We start from the raw sequence: 26,303 nt of genomic DNA on the forward strand, positions 1-26,303 counted from the left end.
TTACAAAAGCATAATAATATATTCAGAAGAAAAAAAAAAGAATAACTGAGGTACAAAATTAAGGTTTATGAATTTAATAGGAAATGTGATCTTGATTTGTTCAAAATGTACCACAATGTGTTTTCATGTTGGCAATAACGTTGTTAATCACAGTTTAGGGAATTAAATTCCACTCCTCCAACAAGACAGTTTTCAGGGCACTGACATCTCTAGGATGAAGATGTCTCCGTGTAACTGCTTTTTCAGGGTAGTCCAGCAAGTTCTCCCTCGAGTCTAGATCAGGAGATTTTGCTGAGCACATAATTCGCTCAGTGTCTCGTCAACAAGGTTTGCTCGAAGAGGAAGAGAATTATCACCTATAAATAAAGTCCGATCCATATGCTTCGCTGAAAAGTCTTACACAAGGTTCTAAGACTTCATCTCGAACAAAACCGCTTTGACTGACCGAAAACGCGTAAGGGTGTATGTTCATCGATCATTATTCCTCCCTATATCAAAACACCTGCATTATTGAAACATACACGTTCCATAATGTTTGACGGAGAATTTCGCATTCTTCACTCTCTCTAGATGTATACACCTTTAGATTCATATATTAAACTAATCTTTGACTCACCATTATAGAGAATACGAAACCACAAGTGTTCACTGCAGTTATTTGCGCTCCCTTTTGTTGTGAAGACAGTGAAACAAATATCCTTGGCTTTCTGGCATAAAAACCTTTTTCATTAAGCCTTCTGTGTTCAATTTGCCGTCATACTACAGCACAGCTGATGGAGAGCTCTTGTTGGAAGCGTGCTAGGAATACAAATGTGCAATTCGTTCACGAATTGATTCTCTTTACTGAAAGAGCGGAGCTCTTGTTCTAAGTTTTCTAGGAAGGTTCGATCCCATTTTAGGAAGGAAAGGAATGCTTATCCTACCATGTTAAAAGTGAATTTAATTTTTATCGTTTCTCGACTTTTTGAAAAATTTTTATTCAAGGATTTTATTGTTAGTTCTAGGTACAATGGAGGAAATCTATAAACTATAATTCACAGAAATCAGTTCTGGTAGTCTGCGTTTGATTGAGTCTATTCTTCCAATACCACTGCTCGTTCAATTATTCCCACTCAATCCTTGCTACTCGCTCTTGATTCATCCCTCGTTCCGGATCTTTTCCATGAAAATTATAGTTAGTAAACTGTTAGGAAAAAAGCCCAGGGGAAAAATGCGTTTTTCGACTGAAAGTATTTCAAGTGAAATTTTGTGTAATGATTTGCGAACAGAAGGAGAAATAAGTTTTTCTTTCAATGTTTCATATTTTTGTACCATTCAATGATTTTTTTACTTAAAAAAACAAGAAATAACTTAAGGATTCAAAATCTGGAAATTTGTAAAAATAAATTTTAAACTTATGCATCTTTCTCTTTCTAATCCTTTCTATAGCATACTTTTCATGACAATCTTAATATATCTGTAAGGTTGCAATTACTGGGAAAGTTGAATTTAACTCCTACAACCCTACTAAATAGGTTAGTGAATTATCGCTATGTCTGAAATAATATAACAGAGACCTGCGAAGATCTGAAATAACTTTTTTTTTATTTAATCTTAAACTTTTAACATAATAGGCACCACTCGTGCTACACAATGGAACCACAACTCGTCGCGATGTTAATTCAACGATAGCAGTCAATAAATTTAAACGCTGATTCAGTAGTCTAAGACTAAAAAGTAAAAAAACTTAAGCTACAAGCTGGCTCGAATTATTTTACTGGCCGGTAAGTTTAAAATATCAGTTGCAAGAGAATGCGAAGCCGGGATAATCACGTTTAGACAGAGCTGGCGGAATCGTAATGGCGCAGCGCGAGTGCCAGAAGCGCTCTATAATTCAAAATACTCTGATAATACACACTAAAATATAATTTTGAAGGTAGTGAGGAATAAGGAAAGAATAAATTAAAGATCAAAATTATATTAACTGGTTAGAACCTTACATATCTTAATAAAATAAGTTAACTAAATAACTACTTTTAATAATTAGCAAATCATTTGAACATAGCAAAGGACACGGGGGCTATCTGTCTGTGAGGAGGGATGTCTTCGAGGTATACTTTCTTACAAAAACTGGTTTTGTATTCACGTTACACAGGGAAAAACCCACGAAAACCAATAATGCAGTCAGCCTTTTTCCCCGGGGTTCGAACCCAAACCAATGATTTGTAACAGATTTATTTTCTTACTATGGTACTTAGCATGACGAAGTTCTAAAATATCGAAGTTTTTAAACCGCGTTCTTCTCTCTCACGATGTTTTGTACTTGCGTTGTTTTCACCCCCGATGTTTTCGGCAGAAACTGGTGAAAAGATAGTATGCTAAATCAGGGTTAACCCATCACGTGCCAAAATGGTCCAAAATCTGTTCTCGAACCACCTTTTAATTTTGAAATCATTAATGTTGTATTTCCTCTCGTATTTTCCGCCCTAGCTTTAACGTTATGTTCTGAAATCCAAAACTGATTATTTTCATTTTTATTCAGTGTATTTAATTTGTATTAGTATTTCATTCATTTTACTTTCCCTTGAATTTATTATTCGAAATGTATTTTAGGCAGATACTTCGGTGCGCTACCCGAACGTGGCAAGTACTCTCACACTTCAAACTTCTATACAAACATGTGATTTCGTCTTACTTCTGTTCTTTACATTAACTTACTATTGCCTTATCTACTGCTGATATGTTAGATCTTTCGAAATCCGAGTCTTTAGTTCTCCCCATTCTCCTTCGTGCCTCCAATATCCCTCTTGGAAACGGCAGTCGAAACTCATTCATGTGAGGTTCCCCTGGAGCTTTAGAACCGAGCGGGACACCTCGCGCGACTGAGTTACCGTCAGATATCCATTAAATACTTTTATGTTAATATTAGAATGTATTCTTATTGTAAAGCAAGTTTCTTTGAAAAAAATAATATTGTGATAATTACCTGTAGTTTATCCATGACTACTTTTCATTTGTTGTGTTCTAATTGTAACCTCGTCTTTCGGATATTAAATGAATTATATAATGAAATTTTGACTTCTAGATTCTCCTATCATAATTATTTTTTTATTTATTTATTTATTTATTTATTTTTTTAAATGAAAGAAGTACGGTACGCACTTACCAATGAATCGTCTTCTGCAGAGGAAATCCTATGCACGTAAGAGGGGAATGTATGATACTCGTGTGATGGCGATTCTGCTAACACTGTCACGACGAGATCATCAGTGAATAACATTTCAACTTCCTGACCATTCCTCTTGCTGAAGGACCCATTACCCTTAAATGGAAAAAAAATTCTCATAATTCGATTCAAAGAAAGAACAGAAATAAAATACGCAGAAAATATAGTAATTAATGTGATTGCGTTATATTATACATTCGGATATTGTTATCGAATTGCCGAAACCCCGTCCGTTTATATACGTTAACATGGAAAACACACCGCTTATTGCGATTAATAATTCAAGATCACACTATTGCCGAATAATTTTTGTAACTAAAGCACAGTTGCCAAATAAAATCAAAACAGATTATTAAAACTGCCAAGTATCAGTAAAATGTCGCCAGACAACCCCGTTTTCTATTAAAGCAACTTTAGTTTAGTTTAGTTCTTAGTTTGTGTTAGATTCCGTATAACTCCATCCATTTTGAGGATGATCAGACCATCATACATAGGACCTTCTTCAGAAACAAACAAAAATAAAGTTTCTGCAGAATTTTTTAAAGAAGCAAAAAATAATTCCTCTCAAAATATGTACGCCAAACTAGGGTCACTTCTATGTCTAATTGCACACTTTACATTTGCACTTGCGAAGGAAAGATGTCTTCCGAGTAGGTTAAATAATTTCTAGAAACATTATGAACTATTGCCTTAAAGATATTATGAAAAGCTGATAAAGAGTTTTACATTTTTCTTATAAAATGCTGGGAAATTTATATTAAATTAGTTAAATTCTTTTGCTGCTTTGGGGGATATTTTTTTTCTTGTCGGTTAATGTTATCAAAATAGCCGTACACAAACATGATATATTAAGAAGCGCCTACAGCACGTTTTTACACACTCACACGCATCCAAATTGTTACAGATCGACTTCGACTCACACAGTTTTTTTTCGTCTTTTTAATTGACAGACATAATAATATTGGATATTACTCTGTAAACACACACACAAAAATTCTCAAAGATTTTTAAGATTTTATATTACGCCCAAAGGAGGTTTTTTTTTAACGTTTTGTGTGTTACCTTTACTTAAATACACTCATGTCCATAAATTAAGGATAATTCGGAGTCACGCGGAAATCGAACTCTAAAATAAATATATCACCTGTAAAATCACTACACACAATTTCAAGAATCATATGCAAATTTCAGGAAGTAACCAGATGACACCGATGGTACGTCACGATCACGAGAGTGTAAGAGAGTGATATATAAAGAATACAGGCAAAGAAGTAAAATTGTTCGCAGGCGCTCTATAAGCATTTCAGTGCAATAACCGAATAGTTATGACACAAAGGACGCATTTGGATGATTTTTTGGATTGGATTGGATTATTGTAATTTGGCACAAAACCTGTCAAGGTTATCTGCGCCAGACAAATGGTAACAATGCAATTAGTCATTTGTAAAAACTTCCAGCTTAGGTAAGAGACAGATTACAGTCTATGATAAGAGTTGATATCTTTTAAAAAAAAACAGATTAAAGTCTATTTATAAAAGCCAATATCTTTTAAAAACAGAAACAAATTACGATGATGTGCTTTTCCAATTAAATTTTTTAAGTCCAGTTCTGAACTATTAAAATGTTTTTGGCGAAAATAATTAAAACTCAGGCATTCCACCAAGATATGATGGACTGTCAGATCTGCGTTGCAGTTTGGGCAGCTGGGATTCTCTTCTCCCTTCAGAAGATACTCATGGGTCAGGCGACAATGGCCAATTCTCAGTCGAGTCAAGAGGACATCTTCCTTTCTATTAGCCATACATGGCCAGTATCCAATGGTGGGTTTTACATTTCTCAGCTTGTTATATACTCTGTCATCCCATTGCTTCTGCCATTTGCTGAGGATTTTGCTTTTGACAAACCCTTTGATGTCTGCTAGTGGAATCTCAAGATTGTACATTGTGGTTGCAGTTTAGCTGCAATATCTGCCAATTCATTCCCCTTAATGGCAACGTGTCCAGGGATCCACGAATATAGAATCTGGTATCCCCGAATTTTTAAAGAATGATTCAACTTTAGGATTCTGATTGCAACTGGATGAGTACATTGAGCGTGATTTTTCAATGACATTAAGGCACTCATGGAATCTGTGTAGATAATAAATTTTATGTACTTTTGTTTTGAAAGGTAAGTCAAAGCCAGATGGATTGCAGTAAGCTCAGAAGTAAGCACAGAGCAAACTGTATGTAATCGAACCCCTACTATTGTTTTTTCTGTGACGAAAGCAGCGCCAACATGATCCTGGGATTTTGATCCGTCTGTATATAGAGGGATATATTTCCTATATTAGTTTCTATGTCTATTTCCTATATTTGTTCTTGTAGATGATTTCATTAGTTTGTGATTTATTCCAGCGTCGAAAAGTATCCAGAGAATGGATTCTCCAATCCTCCCAGGAAGGAATTCCAAAAAAATCCTCCATCTGTATATCTATATTAGACAAATTATACTCCTCCACCAAAGCACTCATCCGCAAGCCGAAAGATGGGACACATGATGGTCGTGCCTGATATAAACGGGAGTATTGGTCATTAAGCAATATTGACCGCGTAGAATTTTCGGTTTGTGATAAGACTTTGAAATTATGCTTAAAACAAAGATTTTCACGTCTTAACCGCAGGGAGATCTCGTTACTTTCCACATATAAGCTTTCCACTGGAGAAGTTCTAAAGGCACCAGTGCATATCCGAAGTGCATGGTGATGTATCGGATCAAGTTTGGCTAATACTGAAGGCCTAGCCGACCCATAAATGATTGATCCATAATCTAGTTTCGAACGAATGAGAGCTCTATATACAAGAAGCATTGAGCTTCGATCAGCACCCCAAGAAGTATTTGACAGTACTTTCAGAATATTCATAGTTTTTAAACATTTCTTTTTTAGATAGGTAATATGGGGGAGGAACATAAGCTTATGGTCAAATATCATTCCTAGGAATTTTATTTCCTTTTCTACAGGAATCGGCACATCTTGCAGATAAAGTTCGGGGTCAGGGTGAGGAATTTTCTTTCGACAGAAATGTACACACACAGTCTTTTGAGTAGAGAATCTAAAACCATTTTCCTGTGACCATTTAACAATTCTATTGAGAGAAGTCTGCAATTTACATTCGATGTCTTTCAGGTCTTCTCCCTGGCAACTGACTTGCAGGTCATCGACATAGAGCATACCCTGGACTGCTGGAGGCAGTTGTTTTAAAATAGAGTTAATTTTTATACTAAATAATGTAACACTTAATACACTTCCTTGCGGAACGCCCTCTTCTTGATGGAACATGTCAGAAAGTGTATCACCTATCTTCACATGAAACTTCCGATCCTGTAGGAAATGTTTGATGAATATCGGCATGTTTCCTCGTAAACCATTGTTATATAGGTCACGAAGGATACCGTATCTCCAGGTGGTATCATAGGCTTTCCCTATTTCAAAGAAAATGGAAACATAATGATTTCTTCTAACGAACGCTCTACGGATACCTGTTTCTAAGAGTAGGATATTATCGATAGTTGCTCTTCCTTTTCTAAAACCGTTCTGATAAGGGGAGATACAATTATTTGTCTCTAAATAATAAACCAGACGAGTTTTGACCATCTTTTCAAAGAGTTTGCAGAGGCAGCTAGTAAGGGCGATGGAACGGTAATTCGACGGATTAGTAGGGTCTTTTCCCGGTTTAACAATGGGGATGACAAAAGCTATTTTCCAGGCATTTGGAAAGACTTGTTCCTTCCATACTCTATTAAAGAGAAAGAGGATGGTTGCCAATGACTTGGAAGGAAGATGTTTCAGCATAGGCTAGGCAATATCATCTGAACCAGGACATGAATTTTTTGTCTGCAACAGAGCTCTTTTCAGTTCAAGCACAGTAAAATCCTGATTATATGGTTCAGTATTGGGAGAGCTGAAATTAATTAGCTGTTTTTCAATTGATTTTTTTGCGGAAAGAAATTCAAGAGGGTAGTTACTACTGTGTGAGACGGCTGAGAAACTCTGCCCAATAGCGTTGGCAATTTCTTCTCTACTAGTAACTGTTTCACCACTTGTCTTTAAAATGGAAAGTGTGTGCTCTTTGTAGATACCGGACGCTTTCCGGACTCTCTCCAACACCTTCTTACTCGAAGTTGAAGAGCTAATCGAAGACACATACGAGATCCAAGAATTCTTCTGACTTTTCCTTCGCACCTGCCGAGCTTTTGCTTTAGCCCTTTTGAATATTACGAGATTTGATTCTGAAGGATATCGCCGAAAAATGCTCCAAGCTTTCCTTTGTTTTCTGATGGCGTCCTGGCATTCAGGATTCCACCAGGGCTTTGGGTATTTTGGCTGTTTTACCGACGTTTTTGGTATACATATATCAGCTGCTTGAATAATTTTATCTGTAATTATCTTCACAGCCTGATCAATATGCACATTCTTTATTATTTCTTCAGTAAAAGGAGCATAATGTAAGAAAGAGTCCCAGTCGGCTTTGTCCAACAAAAAGCGTGGTGTTCTAGGTATAAACACACTCCTATTTTCGGTAATACTTATGATAATAAGAAAATGATCACTATTATATAGATAATTCTCGACATTAAAGAAACAAAAAGGCAAAAGCTGTAGAGAAACAATAGCAAGGTCAATGGAGTGGAAGGTCCTTGTTGGCTGATGAAAATAAGTGCTTTCTGCGTTGTTAAGGATACAGAGACAGTGGTCGTGGAGTAGCTGTTCAATTTGCTTTCCTCGTGGGTTGGTGTCTTTACTACCCCACAAGGGATTGTGTCCATTGAAATCACCGACTAGAATAAACGGAGCTGGTAGTTGGGCAATTAGATCCTCTAAATCTTTTAAATTAATGTTCTCATTAGGCGGGATGTAAATACTGCATACAGTAGTCAGTGTTCGAATGCTCAACTGTACTGCAACTGCTTGGAGAGGAGTATCCAAAGGGAGAGCACTCGAAGGGCAATTAATTGAGGTGAGTAGACAGACAACACCACTTGCGCGTTCACTGAAAGTCTTATCCTTTCTTGTCATCGAGTATCTACGTAGCTTTGCAAAATTACCAGGTTTGAGGAATGTCTCTTGTATCGCTATACAAATAGGTCGATATTTATTAATAAGTTGCTTAATACCATCAATACCCTAATAGAAGCCCCGGCAGTTCCACGAAATGAGAGTAGCCATTAGGAATGTTTATTGCTTCGATGCTGTTTCTTTGTTTTGTGAGGTAGAACATTTTTCGAGAGATCTCTGCCTCCATCTGTTTCCATCTCAGATTCGATAAAGTCTGAAAAGGTCCCTTCAATAGAGCTTCGGCTTGAGCTTCTCTTTTCTGAGCTTTTGATTTTCTTTTTTGAACTCTCTGTTTCTTGTGTTTTTATTTCTCGACTTTCTATTGTCTGTTTGGGAGGAGGTAGAAGAAAGACTTTTTCTTTGTCATTTGTTTTTGGTTCAGGTATCTTCTTCTGTGTGCTATGCGATGTTTGTGTACTTATTGACCGATATGATTTAGTGGCTTGTGCATAGGAGACATTTGCTTTTGACTGACCCGTGCTAAAAAGATTCTTAGCTTCAGGATAGGAGATTTTTCTTGTAGTCTTCATATGCTGTATTTCTTTCTCTTCTTTCCACTTATGGCAGTTTCGTGAGTATGCTGGATGATTGCCATGACAGTTTGCACATTTTGGATCAGCTACACAATCCTGACTTTCGTGACCTCCTGCAGAACAGCGAGCACATGCCAGGTTTCCCCGGCATGCGGCCTTCGCATGGCCAAACCGTTGACACTTGAAGCAGCGCAGTGGGTTCGGCACGTAAGATCTGATGGGGCAATTCAGGTAACCTGTCCTAATGGCTTTCGGTAGCTCTGGAGAGGAGAATGACAGAATAAGATGTTTTGTGTTGACGAGTTGCCCGTCTCTACGGACTTTTATTCGGCGGACGCCACATACATTTTGCTCGGCGAGTTCTTTTGAAAGTTCATCCTCAGAGACCGATATCAAGTCTATTTCCGAAATGACACCTCTTGACGTGTTCAAAGACTTATGTGGGGATACAGTAATAGAATGTTCCCCCATTTTGGTCATTTTTAGGAGAGAGGAAGATTGTGCATCAGATGTAGTCTCGATGAGCAGAGATCCTGAACGGAGCTTTTTTATGTGTTTTGGCTCGCCTGCTGAGGCCACAATATGCTTATGGATGAAGAATGGTGATAGATTTTCTAGCTCACCAGTGATAACTAAGAACTTTGGACATTTGTTTGTGCTAATTATGGTCGAAGTACAAATTCTTTTAGCAGCTCCAAAATTTTTCGTATCCATATGGTTAGGAGAAGAAGTTAAAGTATTCATATTGAAAAGAAAGAAGGTTTCGGGCCCGACCGCCCCACCCACCATGGAGCCCAACAAGGGAACACAGATCCCTGTGTTAGGGCTAGCCGGGCCTATACGCAAACTGAAGCCCCACAGCCGGCTTTCCCAAAAGCGGAGACTTCCGAGAGCTTATCCCCTAGCCACTGACCAATAGGACTAGTGGCCAGCGGATTGACACTAGCGGGGACAGCTAAGTGCCTCCCGTTTTAAGTAGAAGCAGAGGCCAAAGCAGTGTGTTGGGGACAGTACCTCGCCCCTCAACTGCCAGGATCCTCCTTTCCCACCCTACGGGTCACCATGCACGGCAAACGCATAGGCGGTATTCTCACCATGGTGAAACAGAAACTAAGAGTAGTACCTGCATCTCACAGTGAGCCCCAACCTCCAGTAGAGGAAACCACAAGGGAGAAAAATAGGAGAGAGAGCTAGACAAGAGGAGAGGAAAGAGAGGAGGAAAGGTCACTGGGGCCCCGGGAGTGTGATACCCGATCACCAAGACGGCAATCCCCTGAGGGTTCTTCACCTGCTATGCTTTAGCTGGGCATGTTGGAACGGCCTTCACGCCTAGGGTGGCCCTACCAGGAGCTGTGCTCCCGATGTACTTCGCCCGTTCCGCCCAGTGACACCCCCCGCCACGTTGAGGCAACATAGCAGGGGGGAGGATGATTTTTTACGTGGTAGAATTATCGGCCGTCTGGAATGTGGGCGTACCCAACTGGAAGTATCAGACGAACTTGGAATTGCCCAGAGTGTCATCTCCAGGCTTTGGCAACGATTCCAAGATAATGGTAATGTGAGTAGACGTTACAGCATAGGTCGCCCCAGAGTTACAACGCCGAATGAGGACCGGTATTTGGCAGTTACTGCCAAAAGAAACAGGCGGAGCACAGCCTCAGACCTGTCTCGTCAGCTCTCTTCAGCCACTGGTACGACAATTTCAAGGCAGACCGTGTACAGATACTTAGGGCAGATTGGTCTATATGCTCGTAGACCTGTTAGATGCGTTCCACTTACTGCAACTCACTGTCGCCTGCGGTTAGCCTGGAGTAGAGAGCGTGCTTTGTGGACACCGCAACAGTGGGCTTGTGTGATGTTTTCCGACGAGTCCAAGTTTAGCTTGCAGTCTGATTCTCGCCCGACTTTCATATGGAGAGCTCCAAGTACCCGTTACCACCAAGAAAACATCATTGAACGACACCGTTACGGTGGTGCAGGAGTGCTCGTTTGGGGTGGAATTATTCTGGGTTCCAGAACTGACCTGCATGTTCAAATTGGAACCATGACGAGCAAAATCTATCGGGACGTCATTCTGGAACAACATGTACGTTTGTTTTGGGGCGGCATGGGCGCATAATTTGTGTTTATGGATGTCAACGTCCATTCTCACCGTGCAAGCATCGTAAGCGAATGCCTTCAATCGGAGGATATCACCCGTATGGACTGGCCAGCATTCTCACCGGACTTGAATCCAGTAGAGCACGTGTGGGACATGGCTTGGCCGACGAGTTGCAGCCCGTCAACCTCCTCCTACATGTCTACCGGAACTTCGGAGAGCATTGCTTTTTGAGTGGTGTAATATCCCCCAAGATCAGATCGATAATTTGATACTCAGCATGCCTAGGCGTTGTACGGACTGTATTGCATCGTCTGGGAGACATACAATGTATTAACAATCATACCAACCATGTAATATTGTTTTTTTTGTAAATAGGTATTTTTTGTAATTTTCTCCAGGGAGAAAAAATCGTTAATTTTTTTAATAATATCAAACACATAGCATCTTTTTTTGCTCTTTACCTTTTGTTTAATAAATAAGCTTTACAAATAAGTCAAATTTGTTTTGCTTCTAACTCTTCCTTTGCCTGATTTTGCATTATCCTTAATTTATGGACATGAGTGTATTATGTTCTTCGTTCTTAAACTACAACATTCAATTCAACAGCAATATCGCAAAATAAGTTTAAAATGAGCATATCTTTAGAATTTCCGATACACAAACTCGCGCACTGGAGATAAAAAATGCTTTTTTTCCGCTTGCCTTTCAATATGCCATCACTCGCTTTTAAATCGTCGAGTTTGTTTATGAAAAATTCATAAATGCTTTACGAAATATGAAATAGATAATAAAACAAATTCCAAATTTGGGCTTCCATTTGCCCATATTTGGGTAGAGAAGTAAGTTATTCAAAATTGGTTTTCCGTTGTTTTATCAAAATGCAAGAAACATACATACATTTATGCAGATTCTTCATTATTAAATTTCTTTAAATATAATAAAGGGCTATAATATTTGGTGGCCAACAATTTAAAAAATGATTCGTTTATAGTGAACCGACGCAAAATTCCAAAATGAAATTAATAGCCCTTTTTGGCAAATTGCCCGTTTGGGCTAAAAGCCCTTGTTGTACTGATAAAGCGTCCTTATGAGATGTAAGACACTGGATAATTTAACCTATTAGACATCGGGTAATCCTGTCTTCCGTTATATTTCATTTGTTGTTAAAGCAGCTGTACAGTTTACAAATCAGCTAATAATATTGGTATTGGATATAACCTGTCTTAGACGAAAAAGGTAAAAAATATCTAGACATTTTTTGATCCATTCAACCCTTTCACCATTGCTAGAGGATCATTTCTCCTCCGTTCTTTGAAAATATGGAAATATATAGATATACATTAATTTAAATTTAGAATATTTTTTAACGTGTTTTATAAATTAAACGGGAAGAATACAGGAAATGTTGATGAATACCAAAAGCTTGAAAAAAAGTAGTTTTTTACATTCATAAACAAAAAATTAATGCTTAACAGGTTAAAATTAATGCTTAAAAGGCCGACTGCACTCCCCCTGAAACTATGAAATCCCCCTCGGTTGAGAGCCAACGCGTGAGTATCGTCTGCAATATCTCGCATAATGCTGCTGGTAATGGGTTCTGCCAGTATTTCGGGCTGTTTGAAACAGCGACTACATACGTAGAATAAATGATAACTGAGACCTGTTTTTCAATTCAAAAAACGACAAATAATTTCAAAGGTGTTTATTAGAAATAAATTTTAAAAATACATGTTTATTCTCCAAAATTTTCACTGCCGATATCTGCACATTTTCCTATTCATACATTTATCTGCAGCAACGAACTGCATAATTTCTCGTTCGGCGTATTCTAAAGCTTAGTTCAATAGTGGAATCAACTTTTATAATATGCTCTGACAACGTTTCGATCATTCTAGTAATTTTTGGTAATTGTTCAGTTTAATTCTCGCGCAGCGATGTTATACTCTTGTGCAAGCTTTTGTATTTCAGTGTACTTTCAACGGCCTTTCTATTTCAACGCAACACCATATCCGGAAAGTCTTTCCCTTATTTTCGCAACCCTTGGACGTAGATTACATATTACAGGTTGCCTTGGTTACATATACAGCAATACATATGCAGCATGAATATTAATTAAACTCTCCAAATTTCTATGTCTACACGATTCTCAGGTCTTGCCACACGAGTGTACGGATCCACCCTATTCTAACAGTTAACTGGTTGGATCCGTAAAAGTAGTCAAGTGACTTACAATGACCCGATGTCTAATTTGTGCTGCTTCGTTTTAAATTTCGGAGTAAAATAACTTAAAATGCTTAAAATAAATACACATTTTAAAAATTTAATCGTCAACCCGAAGGTTACATAACTTATGAACAGAAGATAAATATCTGAAATCGAGTCTGGAAGCATATGGGTGCACAGTGACTTCAGAACGTGAGAGATCATACTTGTTACTGGAAATTTACGGGGTAAACAAAATTTCACATAAAACTGCGCGATATTTGACTGATCAGGCATCCGATCGTAGTATAACGTTGCAATGCTTTTTTGTTAAGGACCTGTAAGATATACATGATGATAAAAGATTAGGAAGACCAAAAATATCAACAAATTAAACAAGTACAATGCTAGCACCAGAGTCGCGGCAGCCGATGTAGTTGCATTAGGCAGCAGAAATAAGGAACGAAAAATTCTAGAGGTACTGGTCGGCAGGAAGCCTAGCCGGCCCTAACCTAATGCAGTATTTGGTGTCGAGATAGAGAGAAAGAAGTTCGTCAAGCAACGTACGAGAAAATATCACAAGCTAAAAAGATTTCACAAGCATCAGTATATTGTATTTTGACAGAAACTTTGATGAGGGGAAAAGCTTATGTCTAGTTGATCTCTCACTGCTTGATGTGATAAACTGATGATGAAGGTGAAAGATTTACGTCTTGAATAATGGCAGTTGAAAAAACGAAACAAGAAAACTTTGGCCAACTATTTAAATCGTTGTTAGCGCAGAAGTTCCTTTTTCCTGCGACCTGAAAAATTTCAAGATACTCAACCACTGGTGAAATAAATGTAGATCTCTGCTTAAAATTATTACGAAATATAAAGAGTTTGAGGGGAAAAAAATTTTAACTGCAGCATACTACGGTGAGTGGTTGCAAAAAAATTGCATAAAAAGTGATCTGACTTAGGGATGGGAAATTAATTCTGAAGGCACATGATAAAGGTCTTACAAATCTCCTAACCAGTACGAGCCTCACAAACTACAAAATCCTCAAATTTCAACTCTTGCTCCAAATTCCGTGGAAGTGATTTTCCTCTTTAAAACAGGTTTCTTCAGAAGTTCCCCAAGTCATTCAAGGGCTGAATGAAAGACAGGCTTTACAAGAAATAGTAAATGTTGCAAGATATTGCATCATGACTGTTGTGAAGTAAAAGGCATTACTACACAGCAGCAGAAACTGCCTAAAATATAATTAACCTGAAAGAAAAAAAGCAGGCAGCACTACTTTTTAAGGTACCTTCACATTTGTATATTTATTTTGTGCTATTCTGTTTTAAAAGCAACAAGGCGTAACAGCAGTTGGCAGAAATAGAATTACTTGTTACTCTGACAAAAAACATGCGGCGGATAGTTTGAAATGGATTAAATGATCACATACATAATTTAAAGTAATAAATTTGTACTTATAAAGAAATGTGCCACTGTATAGTTTATACATGAAAATTGAACGTATATTCTGAATGTAGACTATCATCTAATACAACTAAATTGCTACGCAAGAGGCCCAAAGGACCGCAGTTCGCAGTTTAGTTATACCTGCTATACATGATCATACTCCAGCAGAATAAATCATGATAAATTAAGGGTTATGCCACTGGAAGCATGGACTTTACTTTCTGTTATTTATAGAATAATTCTTTAATATGTCAATGTTTATTCCTTTGAAACAAAACCAAATGAAATGAGAAGATATTTTTCGGTCTAGCTGAATCGGTGATACAATTAGTGAATCCTTTTCTCTAAAGCTCAAATGAGAACAAAACTGCTGTTTTGGGAACTGGCTTAATCGCCAAACAACGACGGAAGAGAAAACAAACTCGTCTCACCACCAAGGAGCAGAGCAACCCCCAGATGAGCGCCACCTTATTTAGGAGCCATCCGAGGGGAGGGTGAGACGAGAGACCTCATTCTCATGGCCGCCATCCGTATTTCTTCTCGTCGTAGGCCGTTAACTCTTGCCGCTGCCAGGAAGTGTTATGCTGCTGCTCGTGTCCTCTGTGAACTTTAAGCGCGCGAAAGACGTCTCGACGTTTTTCTTTCTCTCTTTTTGTTTTTTCGGTGAACGGCTTTATAAAAAGGACCGACACGCGCGGATGATTTTCTTATGTTGAGATGTTCGTGGCTGTCTCTGATGTCATGTCATCGTAGTTCTCACGCAGTTGCTGTCTTCCTTTTTTTTCCTGTGTATTCCCAGTATAACTTCTTATCATCGTAAAGCTTTGCAGACTGGAAAACATAGAAATCGAAACAGAGGTTCAATTTTGCATGATTTGTTTTCTTTTTTAAGCACCAGGGAGGGGTGTTGATTTTGATCCTCACTTTTGCATCTGGCATCTTCTTCCTTTTGTGTACTCCCGTAGCATCACTCATCGACTACCGTATCACTTTTCAAATAAAAAGATGTTACCATCAAATGTTGCCGCCATGTACTATTTTAAAATACACAAAAGGCTGCTAATAGAAACTAAAGATTACACTAGCACCCTTTAGAGTTAAAAAAACGCTTCTAAACCAAGTTAAAAATTATTAGCTTCTGTTAAATATAAAAAACAACCTATTGTTTACTGTGGGGGTAGAATTTCAGTAACTGTATTGATTTCGAGAGCGATCAGACATGGGTCTGTATTCTTCGGGCAGAAAACGGCGACATAAGCTATCCAAGCATATCATGTTTCACATCAATTATCTGAAGAACATAAAGATGAAATCGGTAAATTCCTTATAAATGATGATATAACGGATAATCTCCGAGTATTAGGATTAGCTGTACAGCATCGGTCAAATAATTTCTAGAAACATTATGAAAGAGTTGATAAATTAACTTTTGCAATTAAAGGCATCATAAACAATTCGTGGGAAAACTTTAACATTTCCTAGTTAAAACGCTGTGAAAGTACCTATTCATATATTTCTATCTCTGAACTAAAAATATATTTATATTTGTATGTCTTTAGACTAAACATAAGGTCGCTTTTTTAAACCGAATAAAAGTTAATAGTTTTTTAAAACATGCTAGATTAAAAACATGTGTGTAAAGTAAATGAAAGGTTGCCAATATAAAAAACATGCATAGCAACACTTAACACCCTATCGGGAAAACTAAAGATAGGCTGCTTTTTAAAAAATTATGATTTTGCTGTTGAATTTTATGTGGTAAATGCAAAGAAAATGTTTAATAGATAAAGTTGAAAGGACTGGTGACAGAAGATGGGGAAGCTTATAAGGGTTAAGCAGGTATTTTTTATCCCATATCTTTTCCTACCTGGAGACAAAAACACCTGCCGTGAGATCCCTTAGGATGCTATATCGTAAGTGTATTAACAACAGATTTGATATATATAAATTTATATATTCAAATTTCATATATATAAATGTGGAGGTGGCAGAGATTCTGCTCCACAAACTTTGTGTTTACACCGTAACAACAAACACAGTAAGATAAATAATAAACATAACAATAAAGCTAGATAAAACACTTAAAATATAACTAAATTAAACATTAGAAGTATACACATATTACAATTTACGATCACTTAAAATAAAACAATAACTTAATTAATTAAACGAACAACAAATAAATTTGAAATTTTCAATGCAAACAAGTCTTAAATTTTTAATTAAAATTACATCTAATTACACATATTATTATTATAAACTATAGTAAAATTACTGTGTTTAATATTTAAAAGTTCTTTGGATAGTTCTTTAGCATTAGTTCTATTAATTATCACTTCTGAATTTTATTAGCATCTTCAACCTGTTTGACAAATATCTTGCACCACAGCTGAATTGTTCTTAACTGAATGTGAATGAATAAATGTTCTTATCTGATGCACGTTTTTTGATAATAATTATCATATAATAGACCGACCTTCAACAGACATGTTAAAATACATTGGGGAGTACAGTACTTCGAACGGAATCATTTTATCATTACATTAAACACATATAATAATGTCCTTTACATAAATACAAATATGTATCTTCGGATATGTTGTAAGGATCTTAAATAACGTTTATTTTAAAACTTTACTATCATCTATTATTTTCCACTTCCGGTCAGAATAAACGGGTGAATATGCTTATGCAAGTTGTACTTGCTAACGCCCAAGTATTTAAGTTGTGGCTTTTCGCCAAAAGCAGTTATATAGAGAGAAAGTGAGCCGCCTTGCCATTGTATTACACGCGAGTTTTTAGTCCACCAGAGGTTTAATCCTCTTAATATTTAAAACGCATTGTAGTTTTGGCAGTTTGTGTACTACATACGTAATAATTTAAAAGGCCAGTCTTAGCATTAGTCAATTGTGTAAAGCACTCGCAGTTAACTCTTATTTTTAGTTAGTTAGTAGTTATTTATATTTTTAAGTTCAGACCACAAGTGGTTATTCTCTGTATCCCGAAGTGCGAGAGCACATGTAATATCGTAGACAATAAAGGGTAAAATTAACCCTTCCTGCTTGTGTCGTCCATTCCACACATGTTTAAACATGGCTGGAGTAAGCTCCCTATTCTGGATACCTATTCTGGATTCTGGATTCCCTATTCTGGATTCTGGATAACTAATACTCCTATTCTGGACACGTCATATTCCCGAAACAAATCAAAAGACATACAAAGTTCTGATAATGTTTTTAGAAACGTCACGCACTCTGCTCACAGCTGCATAAAATCTAGTTTGCTTACCCATGTATCTGTCATGTTCTGTGCAACTTGCTGCAATAATCGCATGCCGGTGCCACTTGGGGTCTCGACATCTGTTTCCAGCTGTAGATGAACAACGTCTATATTCGCATCGCTGATATGCATCTGTAAAATAATGAACACCGAATAAGATCTTGTAAAATAACGGAATGAACAAATTTTTTATTGGTAATACTTCTTTAGGTCAGTGTTCTCAAAACTGGCAGCTTCCCAAGCAATTTCACATGATTACATTTCCCATTAATAAGCATTATTACGACATTAATGTGAAAACGCTTAAAAGTTTTAATGATTTGGATCCAAATTTCATTACCATTCAAAACGAACGCGAGTAATGTCTTAGAAAATTTTCAAATGGAGAAACTATGATATAAATATCATTCAAGGATTTGAAGAGACAGATTGGTTTAATTTTTACTTGTACTTGTCAAAGAATAAGCTCAGTTAAGAATTTTTTTCCTTTGTGTAGGAATACATACCGCAGATGAAAATTAATGTAAATGAGAACCAGATCTACCGATGAGCATGATGATAGTTTACCGTAATTTTTCTCGAATGTTACACACTTTAACAAAATCGGAACGTCATTAGGTGTTGTAGCTTAAAGTTGTAGTAATAAATAAAGAAGCTTAGAATCATTTACATACGAATATATGTATCTGTTTTTGTACGCACCGAAGAAACGTTTAATAAATAAAGGAAAGAGAATAGGTTATCATTCTTTATTCTCAAGAAATCTCTCTTGTTTCACACGAAATATTTCGAAATTTATATAGTTTAAGTTAAAAAGAAGGTTAGCTAAGTTTAGAGTGGTTACTTCAATATATGAAAAAATGTCTGCCTCAAAACTTATTATTTAGTTGTCAATACGTGCACTATACCACTTATAAGGGTTCTTAGTGCACTTAGTGTCTACGATCAATATTTGTGAAAATAAAGATTTTTTGTGGAAAGCGCACATGATCATACACTTAACGATTAAAACTAATACTTAAGTAGAATGATGCAAAGCTTAAGTGGAATAATAACGAGAAATTCTTTCATTTTTCAGAACATACGTTACCTTATAGTTAATATAGCCATCGGCAGCAATATCCAGCACTATAAATCCAGTGACGGGCTCTTTGGTGGGGTCAGTCGCTTCCGTTGCGGTCATAACTGCTTGGAACACTACAGAAGAGACATTAGAAGATATAAGAAGCTATTTAGAATTCATTCAAAACAAGTTAACACGGCTGTTATCCGTGACTCATGGATCATCCCAAACACTGATAGGCTGGGTTAAGTAATACTAACTAAATTCCACCCTAAGTAAAACTTACCGTAAAAAAAAGTATAACAAAACGGGGGGGATGACTTTCCACCCATAAGTAAAAGGAGCAAAAATTTTGATTAATCAGTGCATTTACTCCACTTTATTTTAAATAAACCTTTTAAAAATCTAACAAAAGATCATGAGAACACAGTCATTTAACATAATTTCACAGACAGTTAAATGCGTCAAAGGGGGCTAACAAAGGCTCAACATAAACACAGGCACTGAATAAGGGGGGGGGGAAGTAGCAAACAAATCATGAGCTCATGAAAACATAGGCATCCTTTGAGGGCGGGCTAACAAAAGATGATGACAAAACACTAAATGCAGCGGAAGGGGCTAACAAAGGTTTATAAGAACATAGGCGCTGAATACGAAAAGAAAACTAACAGCTCATGAAAACATAGGCATCGGGGAGGGAACCTATGTTTCGGGGGGATCCCATCGGGGGGGGGGGATTCACATGAGAATACTGGCATGGAATATGGAAAAAAATACTAACAAAAGGAACGAGAAAAACACATGCATCTAGGGTAGGGCCCTAACAAAAAATCATGTGAACGCAGGCATTGAAGACGGGAGGGGGACTAATACAAGGAGCATACGAGAAAACAGGCATTGATACGAAGGGAAGATGAAGAACTATCAAAAGCTCAAGAAAACATAGGCATCGAAAATGTAAAAAAAAAAAGGATAGTAAGGGCACAAGTACTGAATAGGAAATGAGAAATGAAAAGTAACGAAGGTCATGGAAATACAAGAACTGAATACAGGGAGGGATCAGACTAACAAAAAGATCATGAGAAAACATAAACTGAAAAGAAAAAACTAACAGATCATAAGGGACAAACCTTGAATACGGAGTAAAAAAAAAAAGAATTACAAAGACATATCAACAGAAAAAATATAAAAGTAAACAAAAATCATGAAACTCAGACATTAGGCAGATATACTCACAAAATCTTCAGGTCAGAAAATACAGGCACTAAAAACGGGGTCAGAAAAAAAAAATGGAATAGAGACAGTGAATACCAAACGAAATGAAATGAAAAAGTAATAAAGATCACAAGAACACAGGAACTGAATACACAGGGGGCAGGCAAACTAACAAAAGACCACGAGAGCATATGAAATAAAAATAAAACAAAATAAAAATAACAGAAGACCATAAAATTATAGACATTGAATAAGAGGTAAAGAAAAGATATCATGAGAACACATGCACAGAATACGAAATATAAAAGTTAACACAGATCATAAGAACACGGGAAATGAATATGGAAGGAGAGGGCGGGCTAACACAGGATTATGAGAACACTGACAACTAAAAGAAGCCATTTTTGAAAGAGATACAGCTAAATTACACGCCCAGTTTTAAACAATTACATTTGTATTTTTCACATTTCTTCCACTGAAGCAAGAGCGACAGTGAAAAGGGAAAGAAATAGATCAGAATACTAAACTTTGGTTAAAAATGACAGAGTTCTGATTGGACTGATCCCAGTATTCTAGATTTTGGATTCTTTCGTGCATAAGCCGCACATGAAAATCAGAGGTGCGACGTATACACATGAATGATTATAAATAGGTACATACACAGGTGCATACATCTGACAAAAGAGCAGCATGTATTTAACGACTGAGTATTAAATCCATTGTAGTTGCATTATAGGATTGTAAAAGTTTAATTGTGGTTGCAGGTCTTATTGACTATACGTTCAGTCAGTACTGTTTTTAGCTGTTTTCCACCTCCAAACGAAAACCATATTACAGATAGTACTATCTGAGGCTTATCCCTGGGGAAAAAAATTAGGGGTATAAACCGAGATCACTATTCTCAAAGAATTTTAAGATTTTTGAAAAGTTGTTTTCTGACTTTTAAGGTAGGATTACGCTCCTCCATAATTATCTGATGGAAAAGAAAAAATTACGACACTATACGAGAGCGATAAATTATATCTTCGAAATTACAAATGTTACAATCAATCTAAATATATCCTTAGACAGATGAAAAAGCATATTAGTAAACACAAGAAAGAAATGGGGAAAAAAGAACTGGACAAAGGATATACCCATAGAAACGTCTCAGTAACGGCGAAATTTCGGTGATGTCAAAGCTCCGCGCGCATGCGAGTGGGAAGGTCATCTTCGCGCGTAGACAATCAGTATGTTTGGGTTATGTTATGCAGAAGTGAGGAGGCCACCTAATATTTATATAAGAAAGTAGGCATTAGCCCCATACACTAACTAGAAAACTAACAACATTCTGGCATCATTTCCTCGAGTCGTGTTGGAAATTGTGAATCCGGCGACTATTACAAGTACTGCCACCGGCGGCGGCATCAACAATACTCCTTCCTACCTTTCAGCGTTAAATTACCTCAAGTAAAGGGATTAAATTATTCGAGTGGTGTTTGCTGCATTTTCTCTTATTTCGCTTAGTGGCTGGACTTTCTGGTAGACAGTCGAGTATAGACAGTTGGTTTGCTCGGGTAGCGTTTGCCGTGTTTAAGACGAAATGAAAAGATATATGATTTTATGAAACATCATTTTAATCTCAATATGGTGCCAAGTAACTATTCAAATACACTTGGCAATTAATTTATAAATTTAACATTTACTAGGAATATAACAGCAGACTTCTTAGATGTGCTTATTTCTCATATCATCGATCAGTTTTACACAGGGTCATTTAGAATGAATAAATGTAATAAATAAAAATTTTGTAAAAAAATCTGAAAGCTTTTAGATTTTAAATTACGCCCAAAGGGTGTTTTTTGTTTTTACATTTTGTGTCACCTTTATTTATTAAACATCATGTTCTTCGCACTTAAACCATAAAATTTAATTCAACAGCATTATTACAAAATATTTAAAATAGCATATCTTTAAAATTTCCGATACACAGTCTTGCGCACTGAAGACAAAAATGTGAGCTTCTTAATCAAAAACTCATAAATGCTTTACAAAATCTGAAATCGATAATAAAAGAAATTTAAAATTTGGGCTTCCAGATGCCCATATTCGCAGGATTACGTTATTCAAAATTGGAGGGGGTCTAGGCATATTTTTTATCACAATGCGAGAAACATACATACATTTATGCAGATTCTTCATTATTGAATTTGTTTAAATAAAATACAGGGCGATAATATTTCGTGGCAACAATTTGAAAAAGTGAAACAACGGTTGTATTGACTCAACGCAAAATGCCAAAATGAAATTAGTAGTCCTTATGGATAAACTGCTCTTTTGGACTAATAAAATATACAGGGTGTCCATAATTAAACTTCAAATTTATAAAACTATGCAGCAGAATTGCATGAAAATTGGGTAATGACAGAATGAAATAATGGGAATTTTATTGTGGGGAAAAAACAATTAGTTTCAAAAACCACCACTAGATAGCGCTGTGCAATGTAAACTATTGGCATATGCAAATGTCGTAACTATAGTAATCCTGTGTGCGCACAGAAACCTTACAAAGATACGAGAGGCGAACCGCAGTCATATTCGTTTCCAAGCCGAAAAAGATGGCGTTGACCGTCCACGAACGTGCTTTACTGGAGAAATTGTTTTACGAAAGCGGAGACTCTGCCACCGGAACTTTGCGTAAATTTCGTCTTTGAAGCGTTTACGAAAGGTCCTACTTATTAGTTAAGGATTAACAAAACACGATTAGGAAATTTAAAGCAACGGGAACATTATGAATTCAGCCAGGAAGGGGACGAAAGTGTGTTGCGGCACAGGTAGTGGATGATGTAGCGACGCAAGTGAAAGAAGACAGATCGCAAACCATCGGCAGCACTAGTGTTCGGTGTATTACAGCATCTGTTGACCGACCTCGTTCCATGGTTCACAAGATTCTTCAAAAGGTCTTACCCTATAAACTATCGCTAGTGCAGCAGCTCTTTCCAGCTGATCTGGATAGTCGACAAACTTTTGCGTTGCTGTTTCTTGCGCGAGATGAGCTCCAGGATGAATGGTCATTGGAACGACGAAGCCCACTTCCATATGGAAGGTGCGATTAACACGCACAATTGCCTGCTTCAAACCCAAAACAATAACGGTTTGGTGCGGCTTTACTGCAACTTTCATTGTGTGTCCGTTTTTTTTTTTTTTTTTTTTTCCGAAGAGCATATCGACGCAGGCCTTGTAACATGCACCGGCACCGGCCAACGATACGCTTCATTATTAGAGCAATCCGTTACTCTGGCTCTTGGCAAGGCGATGTGATACAACCACAGTGTTTACGCAGGATGGTGCTTCTCCACACCATCGCCCGTTGTGTGAAACAAGTGCTCCGTCGCCATTTCGATGATGACAGAATCATCAACCGGGTATTTCCTACAGCTTGGCCTGCTAGATCCCCTGACTTGAATCCTTGCGACTTCTGGCTGTGGGAATATCTCAAGACCATGGTCTCCGGTGATCCCATCACATCTCTATCCGACTTTAAAGAAGGCAAGGAACGCTATGTGCGTAACACTCCCCAGTTCATGCTGATTTCAACAATCGAACATACGATTTACGCTTCCAGGGTAGCAGACAACAGTGGACACCATATCGAGCATGTTTTGTAAACTTTTGTAGATTATTTATATGTTCTTCATAAAGCTATGATACGCCACCTAGTGGTGGTTTTTGAAACTCATTTTTTTCCCCGTTGATAAAATTCCCATCATTTCATTCTGCCATTACCCAATTTTCATGCAATTCCGCTGTATAGCTTTTGCTACAGACTGCTCGCAAATCCGAAGTTTAATTATGGACACCCATGTGTACATATACATGGTGAAAAATCTTTTGCTTGTTTTATTTGTTCTACATCCTCACACTTCTGTTGGTAATCCTATCGCATAAAAACCAGCGGCTCTTCAACTAAAAGTGAGGACCTACCGTGATTTATTTTTCTTTAAACAAAGTTTTGAAAAGTTTCATCAACACCTCATCGATTCAAGCAAAAAACCTGAAAGATTTGAGATTTTAACGGTCGCCCGAAAGGGTTTTAAGATGATGAAAGGGTTTGTTAAGATACTGAGCTCACAGTCTACCAACTCACTCCTGCTAACACATTTTTTTTTCCCAGCTCAGTAAGGACCATTTTCTTCCCACTTGCGTCATATACTATTCAACAGGAAAAATACAAAAACTTTAAAAACAGTATAACAGCTTGCGTTTAGAATTCTGCGGTGTTAAGTGTTGACGTAATATTTTAATATTTTTTCAGTCTTTCTCAATTTATTACATCTATTATCACTTTTAATAAGATGGCTTGGAACTTTTTTTCGCTTTTTATTATTTATGTTTTGTGTGTTGACTTATTTATTAAATATCATGTTCTTCGCACTTACGCCACATAAAATTCAATTCAACAGCAGAATTACAAAATATTTAAAAACAACATAGCTTTAGAACTTTCGATAGATGGTCTCGTGCACTGGATATAAAAATATTTTTATTCCGTACAATGTTGCCACTCCTCGCTTTCAATTCGTGAATTTGTTAATCAAAAATTTAATAAAGTTTTAGAAGATATGAAATATAAAAATTTCGAAATTCAAAAATTTTGGCTTCTATTGGCATATGTTCGGGTGAAGGAACTACGTTATTCAAAATTTGATGGCCTAAAGTACTGTCTTTTTTTCACAGTGCAAGGAACGTACATCCACACTCTTCATTATTTACTTTCTTTAAAGATATTATAGGGTGATAATATTTGGTGACAGCAATTTGAAGAGTGATTCGCCGTTAACCGTGGACTCTCAAAATTTCGTTTCGGGGCCTTTCGGGCTAAATGTTTTATAAAATAGCTTTTATTTAAAATTCATTAAATAATTAATGAAGTGAAGGAAAAGCATATTTATTATCTAGTTTTATGCGAACAAGAATTTTTCCCCTTTAGAAAATTCATGTACAATTTTATATCACTAATAATAAAATTGCTGGTTTTAAATCTAAAATTATATGACTAATTCATACACACTTTTTTAAGGTTAATAATCAAATTTTATAAATCACGATTATCTCAACAAAGTATTCAACTTATCAAGATAATAACTTATACACTGCTGAAAACAATTAAGGGATATTGTGAGTTCGGTATAAAATAACCATACAATCGAGAACATTTTAACAAAAATGAAATAGAAGAGACTAAATGTTTACAAAGCTGAAAATATGCAAATTTTGTCTGTGATGTCGAAAACTACGCGTTTTAAATAAGGAGTGAAAAGCGATCTGCAGCAGTCGTTCTGTTGGAGGAGATTAAAACAATTGATACGCGTTATATGTTTTGTAACAATGAATACTATGATACAGCAAGATGACATAGCTGAATCGGTAGTTTGGAAGGCTATCGGCCGTTTAGAGTTAGGTCAAACGCAATCCGTTGTAGTGGAAGCATTAGGAGTTTCTCAAAGTGTCATTTCTAGACTATGAAATCGGTTTCTGGAAACTGGAAATTTTCACCGAAGATCGAAACAAGATCGTATGCTTGCAACAATACAAAATGAGGGCTAGTATTTAGCACTAACGGCCAGAAGGAGTCGCACTATGAACGCCACTGTCTTGCAATAGCACCTTTAGTGGTTTACTGATACCAGAGTTTCGACTCAGATTGTTCCAAACGACTCCACTATGTGGGTTTGTATGCTCGCAGAGCTACAGTTTCTGTTTCGGCACAAGAGTATCTCAGATGGGGATGAGATGAGTGGAGCAATGTGCTCTTCACAGACGAGTCCCTCCTTAGTGTACAAACAGACAATAATTTAAGTTAAAACAACACGACGAACAATAATTAATTTAGAAAACAAACAACAAATATAATGCCAATTTTTAATATTTGCCTTTAAATTAATCTGATAATAGGCGGATTCTCAGCTGGAGAAAACTCGGTACACGGAATATTCCCGCATTTGTGCATGGAAGTGTCCAATTTGGCGAAGGTGGAGTGATAGTTTGTGCCGGCATTTCTATTATTGGCAGCACCGACCTGCATATTATCAAGAATGGAATACTAATGGTTCAGCGGTATAGGAACCTCAGACCTGTTGTGGTCCTTCACGCTGCAGCAGACGGGGATGAATTCATTATC

General features: G+C 36.9%; 1 protein-coding gene across 5 annotated transcripts in view; it reads right to left on the bottom strand.

Annotated features, from left to right (window-relative positions):
• Window positions 1–26,303, bottom strand: part of sog (chordin short gastrulation) — a 285,742-nt gene that overhangs the window by 73,029 nt on the left and 186,410 nt on the right. For all 5 annotated transcript variants that reach the window (XM_085825296.1, XM_085825299.1, XM_085825297.1 and 2 more), the window contains 3 exons: window positions 18,956–19,062; window positions 17,875–17,997; window positions 3,146–3,301 (listed from right to left, as the gene is read on the bottom strand). In XM_085825296.1, coding sequence (XP_085681422.1) covers window positions 3,146–3,301; window positions 17,875–17,997; window positions 18,956–19,062 — 386 coding nt within the window. The remainder of the gene's footprint in view (window positions 1–3,145; window positions 3,302–17,874; window positions 17,998–18,955; window positions 19,063–26,303) is intronic.

This window comes from Stegodyphus dumicola, chromosome 10, assembly GCF_044657685.1.
Source record: "Stegodyphus dumicola isolate Sdum_Otavi_A_Nest chromosome 10, ASM4465768v1".
Classification (NCBI taxonomy): domain Eukaryota; kingdom Metazoa; phylum Arthropoda; class Arachnida; order Araneae; family Eresidae; genus Stegodyphus; species Stegodyphus dumicola.